Source organism: Elgaria multicarinata, chromosome 2 (genome assembly GCF_023053635.1).
Source record: "Elgaria multicarinata webbii isolate HBS135686 ecotype San Diego chromosome 2, rElgMul1.1.pri, whole genome shotgun sequence".
Classification (NCBI taxonomy): Eukaryota; Metazoa; Chordata; class Lepidosauria; order Squamata; family Anguidae; genus Elgaria; species Elgaria multicarinata.
Window position 1 is genome coordinate 59,044,474 of NC_086172.1, and position 20,110 is coordinate 59,064,583.

The window sequence follows — 20,110 nt, forward strand, 5'->3', positions numbered from 1 at the left end:
ATCCCCCTCAAACCATTTCCCCCCTCACACATCCAAAACTGCGCAGAACTTTTTCTCCTTTACTTTGCTGATGCACAATTTATAAAAATAGAGATCTGCTGTGTTCCCTGACCATTTGCACCATGGGGGGTGCTCTCCCTATGAGAGGTCAGACAAGACAAACATAAATGTAATACCTTTATTTTTTATATCTTTTTTTTTTCAAAGCATAGAAACTTGAATCCTGTTTTCAAAACAGGAGATGTACTAGTACTAGTAATAGCAAACTTTTCTCTCACTGCCCCTTCTTTTCTTGACTTTATGCCCAGCCAAGTTGCATCCATACTTGCAGTACACAGATCAGCCTTTGGCACAAGATTCTTTTCCGTATCCTAATATTGGCTTGTGAGACTGAATGGATCTACACTGCCTGCCACTCATTATCACTTCCCGGGACAACTCATTTACATTATTTTCATAATGTGAGCCATTTTTTCTAAATCCTTTTTTTTCAGCCAACATATTTTTTTTCAAGAAGTGAAGAAAATTGCTTGTAGTTTCATTCTAGTTCAGACACAGCTCCCATAATTTAAACATATTACCAAGTCGACACACATGGGGGACTTTGATTTTTGTAGGAGGTTAGTTTCTGAAAGTTCTGCAAGCTCTCTTGACAGAAGATGAAGTGCATATGGGAAGTGGAACTTGGACTCTTTCTCACTCCACAAGCTAGCAAATGAATGAGTTCCAGGGCAGGGAAAATGGGTTATATCATTTGCAATTCCTCTTCCCTAAGCACTGTGATTGGAGGGGGGAACAGGGATGAGACTATGGCTATTGGTTAACCACAGATGTAAATCTCAAAACTATCCCTCCCTCACCCATCAGCGACAGTGTCTTCCTAATTTAGAACTGTTCAGTTAGTTGTCCATCAACATGAAATGAGCCCTCACATCGCCTAAAAAACCTTCGAATACCTACGGATCCATTCGGGGCTCTCAAAAATCTAACCGCACTACGGTTTTCCAAAGGTTTTAAAACCGCCCCCTAACCACACCACAATTTCAGAAGTCTGTCGGAGGTCCGTTGGACCCCTGGATTTTCATTGCAGAGTGCTCACCGCTAGTAAACAGCCTGTAACTTGAAGGCCACAATACATATATGTTTGCCCCGTTTTAACTTGGTGGGTCACAAACTGAGCTGACCTGAACATGGTTTGGCATCTAGGTTTTCATAGAGTTTTATATTACTGAATATGAATATATTTTATTATGTTCATTGACCAATACCAGCAATACATTTAACAGACAAACACTCTTTACAAAATACGTTACCATATTACATCTACCTACATCTAGAGAGTCAGAGTTCATAACAGTTATATCAGCAAATCCGTCTAAAATCACAAGATACACTCAGGGGCTAAAAAGGTAGGGCATGTTGTTGCAATTGCACAAAATTTAGCCACTTTATTGGTAATATAAGAAGTCTTATCTGAGAGTAATAAGGAAATATAAAATTTTGCAGTTCTACCCAGATAAAATAGGTAGAATAAGTTCATTCCGAAGATCCCGATAAAAGTAGCAGTATAAAAGTACCTGACTCACCTTTTCAACATCCCCATTATTACCGAGGCATAGACGGTCTTGGAATGATATTCCCTGAAATCTCCCCTCCAAAAACTTGGAGGGCAGAACATTGAAACTGGCCAAAGTAAAAGCTTTTCTATAATTAGGGAAAGTCAGATCGGTCAGATAAGCACTTGACTCAAAAGTCTTATTTCTTAAGGGACTGGCATAAGACAATGAGCTTACATGCTCTTGCAATGTAAGATATCCCAGATTCTCTGTTTGACAGCTGCCTTGGAATTGCAGTATGAGTTGAAGAGATGTTTCTGAGCATTATGTGAGTTCTCTGCCTTTCAGCACAATCCTATACAGGTTTGCTCAGAAATCAGTCCCATTATTTTAGTGGGGCTTACGTTTAAGTGTGCATGGATACAGCCTTAGAAATGTACAGGTTAAGCACATATTCTGGGAAATGGTGCAGAAGCAAGTACATAGGCTCTACAAATTCCACAGTGAAGTCAGTTCACTGTCCCAAAATCTAAACAGCACTTGGTTTCAAAAATAAACCCCTTTTGTCATATTGGCAGGAGGGCTGAAGCCAGTATTATCACCTTAAATCAGTGAGCTGCTGGTTAGTTCACAAACATTTTATTGCTAATACATTTCTGTGAAATGTGGAGCATTATTCATATTTCCCCTTTGTTGTGTACTATTCCTACTGTGTGCTACTAGGTCAGATTTGTTTTCTCCCTGGGAACTTAAATTATAACATTTCTCATTTCTTCATCTCTTAGAATTTATTATTATTGTATAGCATCATGTTCTACACAAGGATGACACTTAATTAAATTGAGATTATAATAAATACAATGTGCTTTTGAGCGTGATAACTACCACATTATCTCTTTTGATACTCCTAGAGTTCTAGGAATACAAAAAATACATTATTTCTAAACGTCTGTTTATGCAAGATACTTTAATTGACTTTTTATTGCCAAATCCTAAAATATACACTTGTGATCTATATCATATAAAGAATTTTAAACAATATTTCTTCCCTTTGACTGTTTATATTTAAAATTTTATCCATGATACAATCAGAGCATTTCTTGATTGTACAGAAATTGTACCCAATACAGACTTAAACAAATGTCATCAGTTCTTATCTACATTAGGCTCAGCCTTTTATATGTAGGAACAATAAAAATTATACTATCAAAGGGTTCTATCTTCCATTCCTTCTAACGTTCTTGTAGAAAGCAGTTTGTAATAAATTGTAAATTAAGATGCCTTCGTTCTGTGAGAAAAAAAAATATAAATGGCATTTTATTATTATTAGATATATAGTTGTATGGTCACAGTTCAGAGGGTTAAATCTAAATCATTAAATGAACCATGAGTTTATTCACCATTAGTGGTAGTAGTGAGATATACTGCATTTCAAATAATTGGGTTGTATTAACTTGTGTCCCTCTGCTAACATAAAGCTCTTTCATTCAGCAAAGGCTTCTGTGAGTAGAAAGCTGGAAAGAAGTGATTTTCACAAATTCTACCTTTGTTTTGTGGCCTTCCAACCTATTTCCAATTCTGTTCCATTGGCTTTCCCAACACTCCGGAGCAGATTTTGAGAGGATGCAGGGGGCTGCTGAGGGTAGGGTGAATAAGGAAAAAATCATCTCACATCTTTCTGTTCATGGAAGCCCCTGCTGAATGAAAGAGCTTGGTCGATGAATTGATTTTTCTCTTCTCATTTTTTAAATTAATATTTTACTATAGTTTATTGTTGATATGTTATCTTTGTTCATTGCTCTGGAATCCATAATGTACTCAATAATCCATTCCTTAGAACAAATACATATTATATTGCTAGAGGGCTCCAGTTTGCATCCTGCTTGGGCCGTCACACTATCACCTTGGCTCAAAAGTCTCCATTTTGTCTGAAAGGCTAGCTGGCAAGGTTTAATTGTAAACTGCCTTGAGAGCCTCATCTATTGGGAAGTATAAAAGTGTAATACTTATAGAATCATATAATCGTAGAGTTGGAAGGGGCCTGTGAGACCATCAAGTCCAACCCCCTGCTCAATGCAGGAATGCACTTCAAAGCACATGTGACAGATGGCTGTCCAGCTGCATCTTGAAGGCCTCTAGGGTGGGAGAGCCCACTACCTTCTTAGGCAATTGGTTCCATTGTTGTACTACTTTAACATAAATAAAATAAAATAAAATAATAGATAAAGTAAACAATTAGTTGGGACAAACTGCACTTGCAGTTCCTGCTGGCATCTCTGTGAAATGGGAAAGGGGGTGACGTAGCCCTCTATGCACTGGCCTGGCAAATCTTCCTTTGGTTCCTAATTAAATCAAGTGTGCTACTTATCAATTGGCTATTGAACTTGAGTTCTTGTGTGGCCTTTCAATTATGGCCAAACAAGCTCACCTAAAGTTAGGCATCTCTCTTTGTCAAAATGAGTTGACACTTATCTTCCCTCTTTATGCACCTTTGTTTGGTCATGTTTGTTGCCACCCTACTCTCAATTTTTTTTTAGTTTTGTGTATGTATATAACTGGTCTTAGACCACTGAACTCTGTGAAGTCCCATAAGGAACGCCTTGTTGGGATAAACCCAACCTGACTCACTTTTGGAATTTTCAGTGCTAGGTGCTCATCTCTGAACCACCTCCTCCTCTGATTCTTTCCCAGTAAAGTATTGCCATTGCTAGGGAATGCCTCCTTTTCTTGCTTTTGTTTTGGATTAACCCTGATACTCAGGAACCTTGATCTCCCTCTTTTTGACATGTTTTGGGACAGATCATAAGGATTTATAAAATATTGCAATACCTTGTAATCTCTCTGTCCCTATCCCCTTTCTTATTTTATCTGTCTCCACTTTATAACTTTCCTCCACCCATCAATTCATCCCTCCTCCACTGAATGCTGGAGTATGACTACACAGTTGCCAAGATGCCAGATGTCTCATACTTCTCCATATGTCTCTCCATCCCTCTCCATTCGTGGACAAGCCTTCAGTTCAGTAATTTACCTTATTTCTCTTCATCAATAAAACCCTGAGGAAGCCCTGGCCCAATCTCTATAACTCCTAGATACCTTACAAGGGCACTCTGCTACCTAGACTAAAGTTTCTAAAGTTATCAGTATATTTGGTAAATATGCTAGTTTTTTTTAACTTCCTCTACTGGAATAAACATAGCCTGTCCTCTGGCAGAATAGAACAAGGGGCATAGAAGGAGATGTTCTTATAGCACTAGAGTAGTCCTGAGAATTACTTCCAGATGGATTTATTCACTGAACTCAGAAAAGTAGGTTTCAAAAGTATAGGTCCGAAACAAGCATGGTAAGAATTGTATAAAGTGACTCTAAGATGGTCAATATATAATCAGGTGTCTGTTAAACTGTTCTGCATTTTTGAGCCGCTAGTAGTGTTGTTGTTTATAAAAACTCTAGTTTGACTTGTCAAGCGTGGAGGTGGTGCTTTTTGGTAGCACTGACAGTTCCACAAAATCTAAAATTCTATAGAAATATTTGTTTAATGTGAAGTATTCCTTGAATGCATTTTACCACCATTCACTGAATTGATTTTTGTTTTGCTAAAGAGAGTATTCAGTAATTGACTGGTTTATGCTTTTTCTTGTGGTTTTTTAAAATCGATGCACACAGCACACCTGAAATACAAGTGCCTCATAATCTTGTCAGATCACCCATCTTACATTTTATGAGTATGAATGGCTATTGAATGAATAATTGCACCCTTCAGGCAGTTTTGACTAAAGGAATTTTATTTCTCTTAAATAAAATCAGCTTTCCAAGCTAATCAATTGTTGCATTTTCTTAATTTAGATTTAAATCAGAAGTATTGGGAACATAAAGCTTGGACACACTAATTAAATGCATCAAATAATTAATAGTATCCTGTTGGATTCATTAATTAACAGTACTTTCTTATTTAGAATTCACAATTTCCCAATTTAATTGACAGGTCCTGTCCCCCCCCCCCCCATTTGCATGCTTCTGATGTAGTTCAGTCTATATATAGTGGTGGATATCTCAGTTAAAAAAAAACCCACTCCAAAATATTAATTCTGTGTCAAGAAAAATGAGACTATTTAATCTAATTTGACTTATTTGAAGAAATCAGTGTCATGTATCTTTGCTTTCTTTCAGTAATGTATTCTATGGTTTGGATCCAGATTTCTTGTGAGTGGAACTCTTCTCTCAGGACGATTCCACGGGAGGAGTGAGAGGGGCAATTTTCAATGATTCCTCCTTTTCCATGCATCCCCGTGAAAAGCTGTTCCAGAGGGTTGTGGGACCATTATGAACAGTATAGGAGATGGTGGAAAGGGGAATTGGCAAAAAAATCAACTCACCCCCTTTATTCAGTGGGAGTTTCCACTGCATCTCAGTATTTTTTCCACAAACAGAAGGAGCCCTTCTGTTACTAGAGGGGACACTATGGATTCAACCCAATGTCTGCTAGTAGTGGGAAAGAGTAAACAATTGCTCTTTTGCTTTACAATGGCAGCATTGCTGGCCTGAAATATGACTTGTGTGATTCTATGTGAATTTGCCCCATAAATTCAATTATGTTTTCATGACTAGAATTTGCTTGGAAGTAAACAAACAAGCTGTGATTATCTGGATGCATCCAATATCAAATTCTGTACTTGTGTAATACAGTTGTGCAGTTGAGGAGAACCTTGTGTAGAATACTATCTCACTACCATCAAGGTACTTAGTCTGGAGTCAGTGAACTCCATCATGGCTACTTTTTTTTCCTGATGTGCATCCGCGATTTCCACCTCCGTTTCATTAGCGCATCAAGTGCTGGTCACTTTCACGTGCATGCATCATTGTGCTATTTCGCCTTGTTTACCTTTTAACATGCACCAGCTTGTGCTTCCTGGTATCACTGCTTCACCCTGCCCCTTCTCCTTCCCCCTCCAATTCATTGATTCTTGTGGTTGATGGATATTCTGATGGATATGGGTGCCTTCGTCCCCTTGCTCTGGTTTTGTTGTCTAAAGTTTAGCAATTTAGCATTTCATTGGCTGGGCATATTGTACAACTGGGGTGGGGAGAGGGAAGTTGAAATGGGTGGATGATAGAGCAATGAGAGTGGGGTTGGAGCACCGAAAGTCTGGAGGAGAACTGCCCCTGCCCTCCTCTTTCATCAGCAAGACCACCCTTCAATGCACACGCCCCCAAGAAGAGATGTTCTGCAACATAGTGCGAGGACAGCAATACATGGGGACGGAAGGGTGGTTTTATCCCACATGGAGGAAAAATACTGCACTTTCTCCACCCTAGAAAAACATGGAAAATGGAGGGGAAGAGGCGAGTTGACTGCAGGACAGGGACATCATTTGAGGTCGTGGGGCAAAATGGTAAACAAGGCAGGATGACAGTGCGACAAAACGCTGTGTGATAGCGCTCAGTGTAACAATAGTGCCACTGCTAAAATATGCTTGTTTATCGTGTATTCTATCAAACTGATACCTGATCAGCAGGTTTTAGCTTCCATGCTGCTCTTTTTTCTTCCAGTCCTGCAGTAGTGTCCCTACAACAGCAATCATGTTACGTATCTTTTCTGGAAAGTAGAGTACAATGACCATGGACAGTATCCAATCAGACACTAGCACTAACATAGATTACATTATACCAGCACAGGGGACCTCTAGTGCAACCCCAATAGTATTTATGGCACAATGGGATTCCCTGAAAAATACTGCCCCATTGATTGGATCTAATGGTTTTTGTCTGCCAGTAGAACAGAAACTGCTGGTGGAATGGATTTTCCCTCCCCCTGCAATCTCCTGCACACACACCAAATCTGTTATGGAGGGTTGTGGACCCTAAGGAGCCAATTTGGGGATGTGCAGGGGCTGCAGAGGAAGGGAGAGCAAGAAGATGTCCTGTTGGTAAGTGGACTTCTACTCATGCACACCTTTTCTCAGTACAGTTAACATATTTTATCAGATGCAACACATCTATTCTTGCTGATTGCCATTCTACCCTGGATTAAGTTTGAAGTGTGCAGGAAAATAAACTTCAGGCAAATCTTATAGACCCATTCTTGAGGCTGCTGAAGAATGGGTCTATAAGATAGTAAGACCAATTGTGGATTAAAAATAAAATAAGAGGTGTATGTTTGATTTTAATTTCCATTGTTGATGATGGCTTCTCAATTTACTTTTGAACATTGTAGTCACATACACATTGGAAGATGCATGTATGTTGATTGTAATATTAAATAAACATTACTATTTGCTTAGTTTGCAGTTCCTGTATTGAGATGTGCATTTTAGTTCAGACTAACCTTCTCTTTATCTTCAGATGAACAGTTGTTATGTTCAAAACTGCACCTGAGTATTTTATTTTTATTTATTTATTTACCGGTCACCTATGAACTATTAGTTTCGTTAATATAGATATAGTGTAGTGGCCAAGTGAATGAGCTGGGATCCACTCAGCTCAGCCATAAACTTTCCAGGTGGCTTAGAAAAGCCATTTTCTCTCAGCATCAGCCTCTCACCTCCAAGGTGGGGGAAATGATATTGTACGTCATGCTGTTGTAAGTATTACTTGGATACATTCGGTCAGATCAAGTCTTGTACTCAATGGAGTTCTGTTGGTCCTGGAAGAATGGCAATTTTCTGTGGACAAAACTCTCCAGAACAATGTAAGAGTGATGTTGGGGGTTGCAGGGGAAAGGGAGAGAAAATTGCTACCCCACTCTCATCCTCAATCTTCTGTTGGATCCTGTTCACAGAGAGGAAAGTAAGGCAGTCAGTGGATATCTGACTGGTAGTAATTTTCATTCAGCAACCAGGCATCTTGCAGGAAAGATCAAAAAGTATATCTAGAAGGATGGACAGAAACGGAGTCAAGATGGAAAAATAGATTTGAGAATAATCAACATAGCTTTTAGTGGATTCTTCACCAAGAGAAGGAGTGATTAAAAGGAAAAGCCATCAAAAGAAACAAGGGATTTTGGGGGAGTGGAGAGGAGAACTTGGGGAGGACAGGGTCATGCATAGCCAAAAAAGGAAAGGAGTTAAAGAGATATAAAATAATTAATAACATTTTGTGTAGTGGACATATACAGAGGAATGAGGGAAATGCCTTGTGAGATGTCTTGAAAAGATTTAATTAGAAACGTTACTCGGACAATTTAAATATAGTAGATAAAGTCAAAGCCAAGCCCTTTCTTCTCAGCTTCTCTGGAAAAATGCCCCCATCTACCCCATAATCCATTTATAGTAACATGGGGGGAGTATAAATATGAATATGTTTTTAGAATTTACACTTTAAGCGTCTTTCAGCATTGGATTTTTGCTTCTTTGCTGTTTAAAGCTTTATTCAGCTGGGCTGCTATTTTTTAAATGATTAAAAAATTGTGAATGCATTTTTCTATTGTGTAAGTAAACAAATAATAATGCATGAGTTTTCTATATATTTCTGGAAATATGCTTCATGTATTGTATAAATTTATTTCAGGTTTATCTATAGATTATGCAGAGAACAAGATTTATTGGATCAGTTCAGGAAATGGAACCATAAACCGATGCAACTTGGATGGTGGTAATTTTGAAGTAATAGATTCAATGAAAGAAGAACTAACAAAAGCTACAGCCTTAACTATTATGGGTAAGTAAACACCTAGGTAAATATGTTTGGTACCCAGCTTTTCACTCTCTAGATGCAGATTAATGTAGATCTTTAGGAAACCTGTCAAAGTTACTCCTCCATTATTACAAAAGTACTTTCTAAGTATGAATTTTGAAAGCAGAGCCTTGCTTTTTATTTTATTTATTTAAACTATTGTTTTATGCATAAGTCTCCATTCAGCCATAGTGTTGAAATTTTCTATTAAACCAGATGAGATTACAACTTTGAAAGTTATGTGATTTTGGCAGTGGAGTATTCATCCACGAGTGTGTCCTTGCTCCATAGTGCAACAGATTCCCCCCCCCCCATATTGTTAGGTGAAGTTTGCTTTCCCATGTTTATAGCAAACCTTTTTATACCTCCCTTCTTGGTATTGTCGTACATCTGGTTTTCAGTCTTTAGCTGTACAAGTAAATCTATGCTGATACTTGTTTTTAAAGAACAAAACCCACTTTGCTTGAATTGCTATTCTAGGAATGGTATAAATGTGTACCATGGCTCTTCTAGTAGCTATATTTAAGGGATTAGTAATGGCAGCTATGGTTGATCACTTGATATAGAAATTGTTGTGAAAAATCAAGAAAGGCCAAAAAATGTTTTTTAAACCTGCATAGTTAAAAAGTTTCTAAAAACTGAATGGAGATATGCTGCCTCACCCTTCTAAGAAATTTCAAATTCTCATTACATAGCTTGTTAAGGTGAAACCCTTGTAGTAATTCTAGCTGAGGCTAGTGATGACTGAAGTATTAATAACAGATGAGGAGCAGGGGGAATCTTGCCAGAGATGGGAAGGGCTGGAAGGGGGAGTGTGGAAGCCTGCAGACTCTCCCCAGTCTGTTGGCCATGGTTAAATGTTAAGTCTGACTTCCTGTTAAAGTTACTTATGAGGTTGTTTAAGCCATGGTGGACCAGTGATCCCGAAAATAATAATTTAGCTAGCAGAAATTGTAGCTTGCCAGTCTACTTTTTAATGTAATCTTTGAGGCCATGGTGAGTGGATTGTTGTGGAGTAATAACAACTATATGTACCTTTATTCAATATTTGACTACCCCCAGAGGTCATAGTTCTCTTGCTCTCATTTGTGACATATAGAACTCTATGAATCCTAAGCAGAATTCTTTTTCATTTTATAAATATGCAATTGAAATTAAACAAAGACCAAAACAACAAAATAAAACAACCCCACCCCCAATTATGAAACATTCTATTTAGGTGCAATTTTCAAATGTTTCTAAGGGAAGTATTTTAAGAGCTTTCAGTTTGAACTCAGTTTGTATATTGTTGCAGCTTCTACAATGGTATTCAAAATGTTAGTTGATCTTTTTCATTCTTTTAGAATAGGAAAGAACCTAAAAATGTAAGTTGATAGCTATGTGAATGCCTATATACACATAGGGATATTTCCAGCAGTATTCTTTTGGCAGCATAATGGACACCACTGGCAGATCAAATGCCTTTTCCCCTCTTGCTGCAGCTTGTGCACCCACCAAATCTGCACTGGTAGGTTGGGAGCCTCTCTGGAACAGATCTGAGGGACATGAATGGGTGGCAGGGGAAGGGAAACCTCCACTGTGTGAGAGGAAGTCTGTACATGTAACATTGGATTCAGCCCATAGTGGCCCTGTTCAGAAGACACCTTAAACCATGGCTTTAACCATGGTGAATAATACTTTTTACCATATTCACCAGGGTTAAAGCTGTGGTTAGAATTAGGCATGTGCTCCGCTCCGATTAGAAGCGCAGAAGCAGGAGCGGATTGGCCTGCTTCGCCTTGCCCAGAGGCGGAGTAGAAGTGGACCGCGGACCCCTAGAAGCAAGACGAAGAGAAGCGCCCATTTTTCGGAGCTCCTCTTTCAGGCGGACCGCTCCGGTCGCCATCTTGAAAACATTTCGCCCATAGGATTGCATTGCGGAAAAGAATCGCGGATAACTGGGTTGTTTTTGAAGCTATCGTTCTGAAAATTCTTGTGCTTAGAGAGTCGTGGATGGGGGTCATTTTGAGCCTACTCTCAACTTTCTGCGTCCTGTGGTTCACGTGTAATATTTTTTTAAAAAATCGTGTACATTTACAATACAAACGGTAGGGTAAACCGGCTGCGGCACGGCGGGGTTTATTTGAAGCGATGACAGGCACATTCAACTCCCAATCCTGATTAGAATTGATCATCTCATGAAGCATCCTCCAATCCCAGCGTTTGAGGGGGGGACTAAGCCAGAGTCACCCTCACAGTCAGAGCTCTCAGCGTCTTGTGGGTTTTGGCGTTCGTGGGGATAGGAGGTAGTTTTAGCTGCTGCTGTGTTTGGACTTTGGAGATAGGATTTAGCTTGGCGTGTGTTTGTTTATTTCTGACTTTTTGCTTAGTTTGCTCTGTGTTTTTCCCTTACTTTGATTTAATATAAACTTTATTTTTAAATTTTGGAGTGTGTGTTTGTTTGTTTGGTTGGTTCTCCCCCCTCCCCTCTCTTAAAGCCTGATTGTGTTTGATCTTCCTTGTTCCTTCTATCTATATACAAAAAAAACCAAAAAATACCAAAAAAAATATTTTTCTCTATTACTCTGTGTTACTTGGACTGTGAGTCTGCTGTGCAACAGCCACAGATAGAGCATTTAAATCAAATCCTGTTTGGGCAAATCATACACACACTTCTTGTCTCATTTCCCTACATATAGTATTCTGGAGATTTAGGATTTAGCTTGGCATGTGTGTGTGTTTGTTTGCTTCTTTCTGACTTTTTGCTTAGTTTGCTCTGTGTTTTTCCCTTACTTTGATTTAATATAAACTTTATTTTTAAATTTTGGAATGTGTGTTTGTTTGTTTGTTTGGTTCTCCCCCCCCTCCCCTCTCTTAAAGCCTGATTGTGTTTGATCTTCCTTGTTCCTTCTATCTATATACAAAAAAACCCCAAAAAATACCAAAAAAAATATTTTTCTCTATTGCTCTGTGTTACTTGGACTGTGAGTCTGCTATGCAACAGCCACAGATAGAGCATTTAATCAAATCCTGTTTGGGCAAAGCATACACACACTTCTTGTCCCATTTCCCTACATATAGTATATTCTTATACATATTATTATTACTATTAATAGTATATTCTTATACATATTATTATTACTATTAGTATATTCTTATACATATTATTATTAGTATTAGTATAATCAAAATGAGAAGAGGGAGCAGGCGCATGTCTGTGAAGGGGCGTGGTGAAAGCAGTGTTCAAGGCAAGGCTCAGGCTGGCACCAGTAAGCAGGCTGCCTCTCCTGCTGTGAAAATCAAACGGGCAAGTCCTTGGCTGGCTGCTCTGCAACAGAAGCAGGACAAGCAGCAGGCAGAGGCAGTCTCTTCTGCTACTTGTGCCCGGCGTTCTCTTTTTGAGGGTGGGAATGGGAAAAGTGCCCCTTTGCAAGAGGCACGTGGCTGCAGTGCCATTACAGTAGGCGGCGGAGGAGGAGTATCCCCAACTCCTTCATTATTGTTTGAGCCCATGAGCCTGCTGCTGGACCTGTCTCCAGACCTCCTAGACGAGCAGGAAGAGGCGGTGGTCCTCCAGGATGTGGGGGCTGAGGAGGAGCAGCAGCAGGCCGAGACTCTCTCCCCAGTCTCATCCCACACCTCTTCCGCTGCAACCCCTGTTTCTGTGGCAACACCAGAGAGCTCAGGCGGGCAATTGGTGGTGTCACCACGGAAGCGAAAGACAAGTATAGTGTGGGACCACTTTGAGGTGGGAGCGGATCCCCGCTTTGCTGTCTGTCGCCACTGCAAACTCACCCTAAGCAGGGGTTCATCTACAGGGCATTATGGAACCAGCAGCATGAAGATGCATCTTCAGAGGCAGCACCAGGCGATCTTGCTGGGGAAAGAGGCGGGCAAGGTGACTGGTTCCAGGGGAAAGCCGAAGGCTGCTGCTGCTGGAGTTGGTGGTGGTGGCACTGCCACTCTAAGCTCTCCATCTCCCATCCCCACAAGGGTTAGGCAGGCAACCCTGCAGGACATGGGGTGGGGGAAGTATGGACCCACAAGATGGCATTTTCCAACGCCCACCCAGGGTGCTACTGTGGTGGGGCATCTGCCGGGACTGACTCCTCCCCAATACTAGATCTATGACATGTCACTCTGCCTGCCCCTCTTCTACCCTGTCCTCCTTGGTGACCGACTCGCTGGGATGGTTTGCGTTTGCAATGCGTGACTAACTGCAGTGCTGGCTTAGAAACCAGCCATCCTTGCCTCACTTCCTTGTGCCCCCAGAAATGCCTGCCTGCCTGTCTGCCCGCCTCCCCCGGGGTGCTGCTGTGGTGGGGCATCTGCCAGGACTGACTCCTCGCCTGCTCTGCCTGCCTCTCTGCCCGCCTGGTGCCTGGGAGATGGGCTTTGCTGTTCATGCCCAGCACCCTCCGGCACGCTTGCTCCCAGTCGTCCTCCTCTGTGCCCCTCAATGCGTAACTGCTGGCTTAGAAAGAAACAACCAGCCATCTTTGCCTCACTTGCTCCTTGCGCCCGCTTACGGGTTGGTTTGCTATGCGTTAGTGCTCAAGCCATCCTTGTGGCACTACAATGCATGCTGCCTGCCTGCCTGCCTGCCTGCCTGCCTGCCTGCCTGCCTTCCCTCCCTTCTCCCCTTCCCGCCTTACGGGGATGGTGTATGTGTCCTGCTTTGACTTAGGGGAGAAGTCCTTCCTGTGCTCACTTAGACTTTATCAAGTTCAAAAATCCATTTTTCAAGTGTGCAAGAAGATTTAGGGTTATCTCATGGCATGTTGGGATTTCCTTTCAACTGGCCCCATTGAGCTGTCTGCATTGCAACTTTCAAAAGTTCCCCTAACATCAGGGGATGATGGGATTGGCTTGAAACATGGCGTCCATGGGGACACATGGGTAAGCTGTCATTGGACCAAAGGATAGGTTTCTGACTTGCAAATTGACGTAGTTGTAGAATGGGACAATTTGGGGTGAGTTAAGCCGTGCCAAAAATCAGGGGATGATGGGATTGCCTTGAGTCTGGGCGTCCATGTGGACACATGGATTAGCTTTCATGGTGCTGAGTTTGAGGTTTCTAACATGCAAAATGACAGAGCTATGGAAAGGGGTGTGAATGGGGTGCCCGATTTTCATAAATTCCCCAAAAATCAGGGGATGATGGGATTGCCTTGAAACTTGGCGTCCATGTGGACACGTGGATAAGCTATCATGATGCCGAGTTTGAGGTTTCTAACTTGCAAATTGACGTAGTTGTAGAATGGGACAATTTGGGGTGAGTTAAGCCGTGCCAAAAATCAGGGGATGATGGAATTGCCTTGAGTCTGGGCGTCCATGTGGACACTTGGATTAGCTTTCATGGTGCCGAGTTTGAGGTTTCTAACATGCAAATTGACGGAGCTATAGAAAGGGGTGTGAATGGGGTGCCCGATTTTCATAAATTCTCCAAAAATCAGGGGATGATGGGATTGCCTTGAAACTTGGCGTGCGTGTGTGTACATCCATGAGGTGTCATGGTGCCAAACGTGAGGTTTCTAACTTTCACAGAAAAAAAGTTGTTTACTTTTTTAGCTTTCAATGCAACCCTATGGGGGGGAAACGGAGCTCTGATCCGGATCCGGAGCTCCGAGCGGAGCGGAGCGGACATAGGCGGAGTGGGGGCGGGGCGAAGCGGCCTGATCCGCAAATCATGGATCTGGAAGTGAAGCGGAGCGGGGGGGTCCGTGCACACCCCTAGTTAGAATGTATGAGTCAGTGAGACAAGGTGTATTGTATTTTTTTCAAAATACAATGGGATTCGTATTGTAAAAACTCATAGTTTTTTGTTCAAACATTTTGGCTTACTTATCGTATGTCCAGGGTATATTTATTTTGATGGCACAAGCCATTTCCATTAGTATAGCTGATATAGGAATTTATGCAGTTTTGTAGAATTGCTTAAATGGAATTCAGTGAACTCTCAGATCTTTTGCTAGAAACAACATAAATTACGGCGTCGATGTACTATAATTTACTGGGGAAGACACCCAGTGATAAAGCACATGCCTTGCAAGCCGAAGGTCACAGGATCAACTTATGGCATCTCCAGACTCTGATTAGAAGGATCAGACAAAATGATGTGAAAAACCTCTGCCTGAGACCTGGGTCAGGTATATACCTTGTGTCAAATCATTAAGATCCTGTCATGGTAATGCTATATCCCTCTTGAGCTTTTGTATCTGATAGGACACACAATGACATTTGTTGCAGCATTTTGGATAATGTGAAATAAAAAGCAGGAAGTAACACTATGAAAGCAGAATGTGTAATGTGCCCCAACAGTTATCAGTGTACTTCATTACCAATATAAAGCAGTAGTGTAGATCTAGCCCTGGACAGCCGCTGACTGTCAGAGCAGAAAATATTGGTAAATGAATAAATTGTCTGATTTACTATAAGGCAGTTTTCTATTTTCCAGTAGCAGTTATGCACAGAACAAAGAAAATATTCAGTTTTAAAATGACATAGGAATCTATTGAAAACATTTCCATCTGAGTTTTAAGTGATGCAGCAGGTCACATTTACACATTACATTTTTCAGTGTAGATGGGAGAGAATTTGCCTCTATTTCTTGGAAAGGAATGATGAAAATTTCTTGAGGCAGTGGGTAGAATGATATTGTGGCCTTAAAAACAACCAAGAGTCTCGTGGCACCTTAAAGACAAACACATAAGCTTTCGTGGACAATTGTCCACTTCATCAGATGCATGAACTGACTGGTTAGGCCCTAATTAGATACCACAGCTGCAAGTACAGTGGAGATGGGTCTAGCTGTCATTATTTTTTAAAGCCAAGGGGTTTGTACTAATCATGTTTAGACTAAGAGCTTCTTCACACTAGCAAAATAAAGCATGCTCGTGACTGGCCACTCATGGAGGTTTGCATGTCCTTTTGACGTCACCAGCATCAGCCAGGTGTCTCCTGCAGTTCTTCCCCTTATTTTATTTTAAAACAGAGCAGAGAAAAGCTGGAATAAATTGTAATGGCACAAAATTGGCAGTGTGTAAAGCTGGGGTTGCGCTATGAACTTGCCGAGGAAGGATTTTCCTGTGTCTGCGATCGAATGAGAAGAGGGTAAAATGCCTCCCTGCAACAAAGGGAGTCAGATGTGATCCCCCCCACCCCACCAAGAGCATCTATTTAAGTTCCATGGGGCTTACTCCCAAGTAAGTGTGCTGAAGGTTACAAACGTACAGTGCATTCTTATGTCTACTCAGAATTAAATCCCATTGGGTTCAATTGAGCTTACTCCCAAGTAAGTGTGCCTAGGATTGCAGATGTAAAGCACAATCTTACATCTACTCAGGAGTAAGTTCTAGCTTTCCCAAGGGCTGCAAGGAAACAGTGCAGCACAAGTTAACCTAGGAAAACAAGACTTCCCCTCTCTTCCTTTGCACACGTCCCCCCTTATCAGATCCAGCCCAAGATACTTTGCTGCCTGGGGTGAAGGACAAGGTGGTGCCCCACCTGAGGTGGTGCTTCACTGTACCTTATGGTAGGGCTGGACCTGTCTTCCCTTACCTCAGAAAGATGAAGGCTAGTATAATCTGGTAGGGGAGAAGAAGATCTGTTTCACATAAAGAATTTAGAAATCATGGTGCCGTATATTGCTACAAGTATTAAGAGAAAATAAATCTTAAATAAGTCTGATGTAGAAAACCAGGAAGAAGGTGTTTGAACAACAACAGAGTAAATCTATTATTAAACTAGCACAGGGATATTTGAGAGAAGCTGAACAACTTTTGTGCATTTTTTCATCACTATAGATGACATAGAACAATGTCTGAATTGACCTTTTTTTTAGGTAGGGATTCTAAAGAACTTAATCAAATAAAGGTGACGAAAGATTAAATTCTAAGGCTTAGTGACAAATTAACAAATTGCTGCCTCTAGGAGGCATCTACCCAAAAGTTCTTAAGACACTTAAGTGTGAAAATGTGGATCATCTAACAAAAATATGTAAATTGACCCCAAAATTAGCCTCCATATCAGAGAATAATAAAGTAGCTAATTTAACACTTTTAAAGGGGTAATTCCAGGCCAATTAGCTTAATATTTTCCAGATAAATTGGTGGAAAACAATATAATATTATCAAACATATAGAAACATGTCTGAAGAAGTATCAGCCCAATTTTCTTCTGTCATTCATGTTTAATGTTCTTTGAGAGTCTCAACAAGTATTCAGTAGTGGTGACCTGGTAGGCACTGCCTTTTCAAAATAACCTTTCACTAAGTCCCCACCAAAGACTTCTGAGTAAACTTAACTGTCAGTATAAGTGGACAGGCCTTCTTATTTATCAGTACCTAGTTAAATAACAGGAAGCAGAAAATAGGAATAATTGGACAGTTCTGGCAATGGAAAGATGTAAGAAGTGAGGTCCTCCAAGAAACTATTTGGACCGGTTCTTTTTAACATGTTCATAAATGCTGATCAATGAAATGGCCATGTTTGCTGATCACTCCAAATTATTCAGGGTGATGAACCAAAGCTGACTGTGAAGAGCTCCAAAATGATCTCTTAAAATTTGCTAAATGAGAAACAAAATGGCAAATGTGATTCAGTATAAGCATAAAAGTAATAGATTCTGGAGCAAAAAATCATAACCATATATACCCAAAATGGGCTGGAACAGACCATGACTAAGTAGTAGGTTTCATGGTGAATTGCTCAGTAAAACTCAACTGCCAGTTGAACCTTACTTTAATGCTGGCAACGGGATAATATCTTCCCCCACACCTGAGGGCAACAGGCCAGTTTAGGCAATGAGGACAGGTTCTAGGATGCACACAACTCTTTCCTCCAACAGAGGGGGTGCAGGGTCCTTGAGGATTAATCAGGGGACTCATCTGCTGCTGCTGCTGCTGCTGCTACCCCTCAGCATCTGCCACCTGAGACAGTTGTCTCACTGTGCTTAATAGTAGGGCCAGCACTCCCCCATCTCTGCTGCATCTTAACCATTCCCTTTCCAGGTTCACTCTGTGTACTCCATGATTCCCAGTCCTAGCTACATTTCCCCCCTCCCTCTGACCTCTGACCCCTTCCCCCAAACCTTTACTCCAAACTCCCTCTCTACTCCCTCTCTACTTGCCTTCCTAATCTGCTTCCTTGCCTCCTGTTCTTTACCTCCTCTGGCCCATTCTTCTTCCACCAAACACCCAGCATTTTGAACTCCCCCTTCAATGGTATTGTACTCTACTGTATTTTATTTTAAATTTAATTTGTGGAGATAATGATGAATGGATTTTAATTTTGAGCAGGATCTCAGTGGGAATTGGGAAATTAATCAGGAGTAACCCCCATATTCACCTTTCACTTGCTTTCCAGTTACCACACTGTCGAATTTTTAAAACTCCATTTTGGTGCAAACATTGCCATTTTTAGGTGTGTGTGTGTGTGTGTGTGTGTGTGTGTGTGTGTGTGTGTAAGGTTTCATGAAAAGAGCTACCAGTTACTCCCCTTTTTCTTTTATTAATTTCTTATTCTTTTTTTTTGCATATCCACAACATTGCAAATTAATTGTAATTGAAGAACTACTGATTTGAGATGATCAGGGAGCAGGGTACAAATTAATTGAAGAATTTACTTTAATTGAGGTGATGTGGAAAATAAATTAATTGGCTGATTTTGCTTTCTGTGAAATTTAAATAAACCCTGGTAATCATTGCTAAATATGCATATAAGCAAAAATATGCAAAATTTTATGCAGATTTCCCCCTCTGTGGGCCTAGGCCCCAGGTCTTTTAAGTGCCCCCTGCCTACTTGATATGGTTTTGTGCAACATCCAGGTTCAGAGGCAGTATGACACTAAATACCTGCTGCAAGGAATAAACAATCAGTGCAGGATACTGCTTTCATGTCTCCTGCTTGTGGATTTCCCATAGACACCTGGTTGGCTATTGTGAAAAACAGGATGCTGGATTACATGGCTACTAGTGTAGCCGAATTCGTCTTACATTGTTTTTATATCAAAATGATCCATACTTCAACTGTATAGTATTATGAGCTATATTAATATTTTGTATCCTGGTTACTTGTGCTGATACAAGGACTCTTATGACTGGGTCATCAATTGATTATATAATTCAAAAAATATTATTTGCTCTTTCCCCACTTTATTTATAAAACTTGTCAATTATGTATTATTTTATTTCAGAAATTTTCTTATGCTGCATTTCATTAAAAAAAAATCCAAAACAGTTCACAAAGTAAAATTGTAACAAAATATAATAAAACCAATCAATAAAACAATAAACAAATAAAATATTGTCCAGGCATTGGTAAACTTGAACTTGGATTATTATAATGTGCTTTATGTGGGGCTACCCTTAAGACTGGTTGGGCAGCTGCAGCTGGTGCATTATGCTTCGGCTAGGATGTTGAGTGAGATGTCCTTTCATCAGGATATTACAGCTGTGCTGAAGCTGAACTGAACTGCAAATAGGTCCTACACTGGCTACCTATTTGCTACTGGGCCAGATTTAAGATTATGTTGCTAGTATGTAAAGCCCTACAGAACTTTGCACTTGGTTACCTTCTTCCCGTGTGACTTTGGAGTTGGGACCAGAAGCACTGGCCTGCAACCCGATTCTACACGCAATGCCCCTTTATGTGATGCATGCATGAAGGAAGTTACACAGAGAGATGCAGAGAGAGGTGTGTGTGTGTCTTTGTGTTATAGATGTAATGCTAAATAAATGCAAAAATATGGTTCATTTTTTGTATATAATTTAACCTTCTAAGATTATGCTAATATGGCATCACCTTAAATCATGTCCCATGAAACCCAGCTTTTTATCTTCCTCTTTCCCCCTCAAACATATATTCATAATATGCACACAAACCACTTTTAGCAAGGAACAACGC

General features: G+C 40.6%; 1 protein-coding gene across 1 annotated transcript in view; it reads left to right on the top strand.

Annotated features, from left to right (window-relative positions):
- LRP1B (LDL receptor related protein 1B) overlaps positions 1 to 20,110 on the top strand; it is a 976,641-nt gene that overhangs the window by 754,167 nt on the left and 202,364 nt on the right. Inside the window, exon 32 of the mRNA XM_063116589.1 lies at positions 9,063 to 9,212. Within this exon, the coding sequence (XP_062972659.1) occupies positions 9,063 to 9,212 (150 nt within the window). The remainder of the gene's footprint in view (positions 1 to 9,062; positions 9,213 to 20,110) is intronic.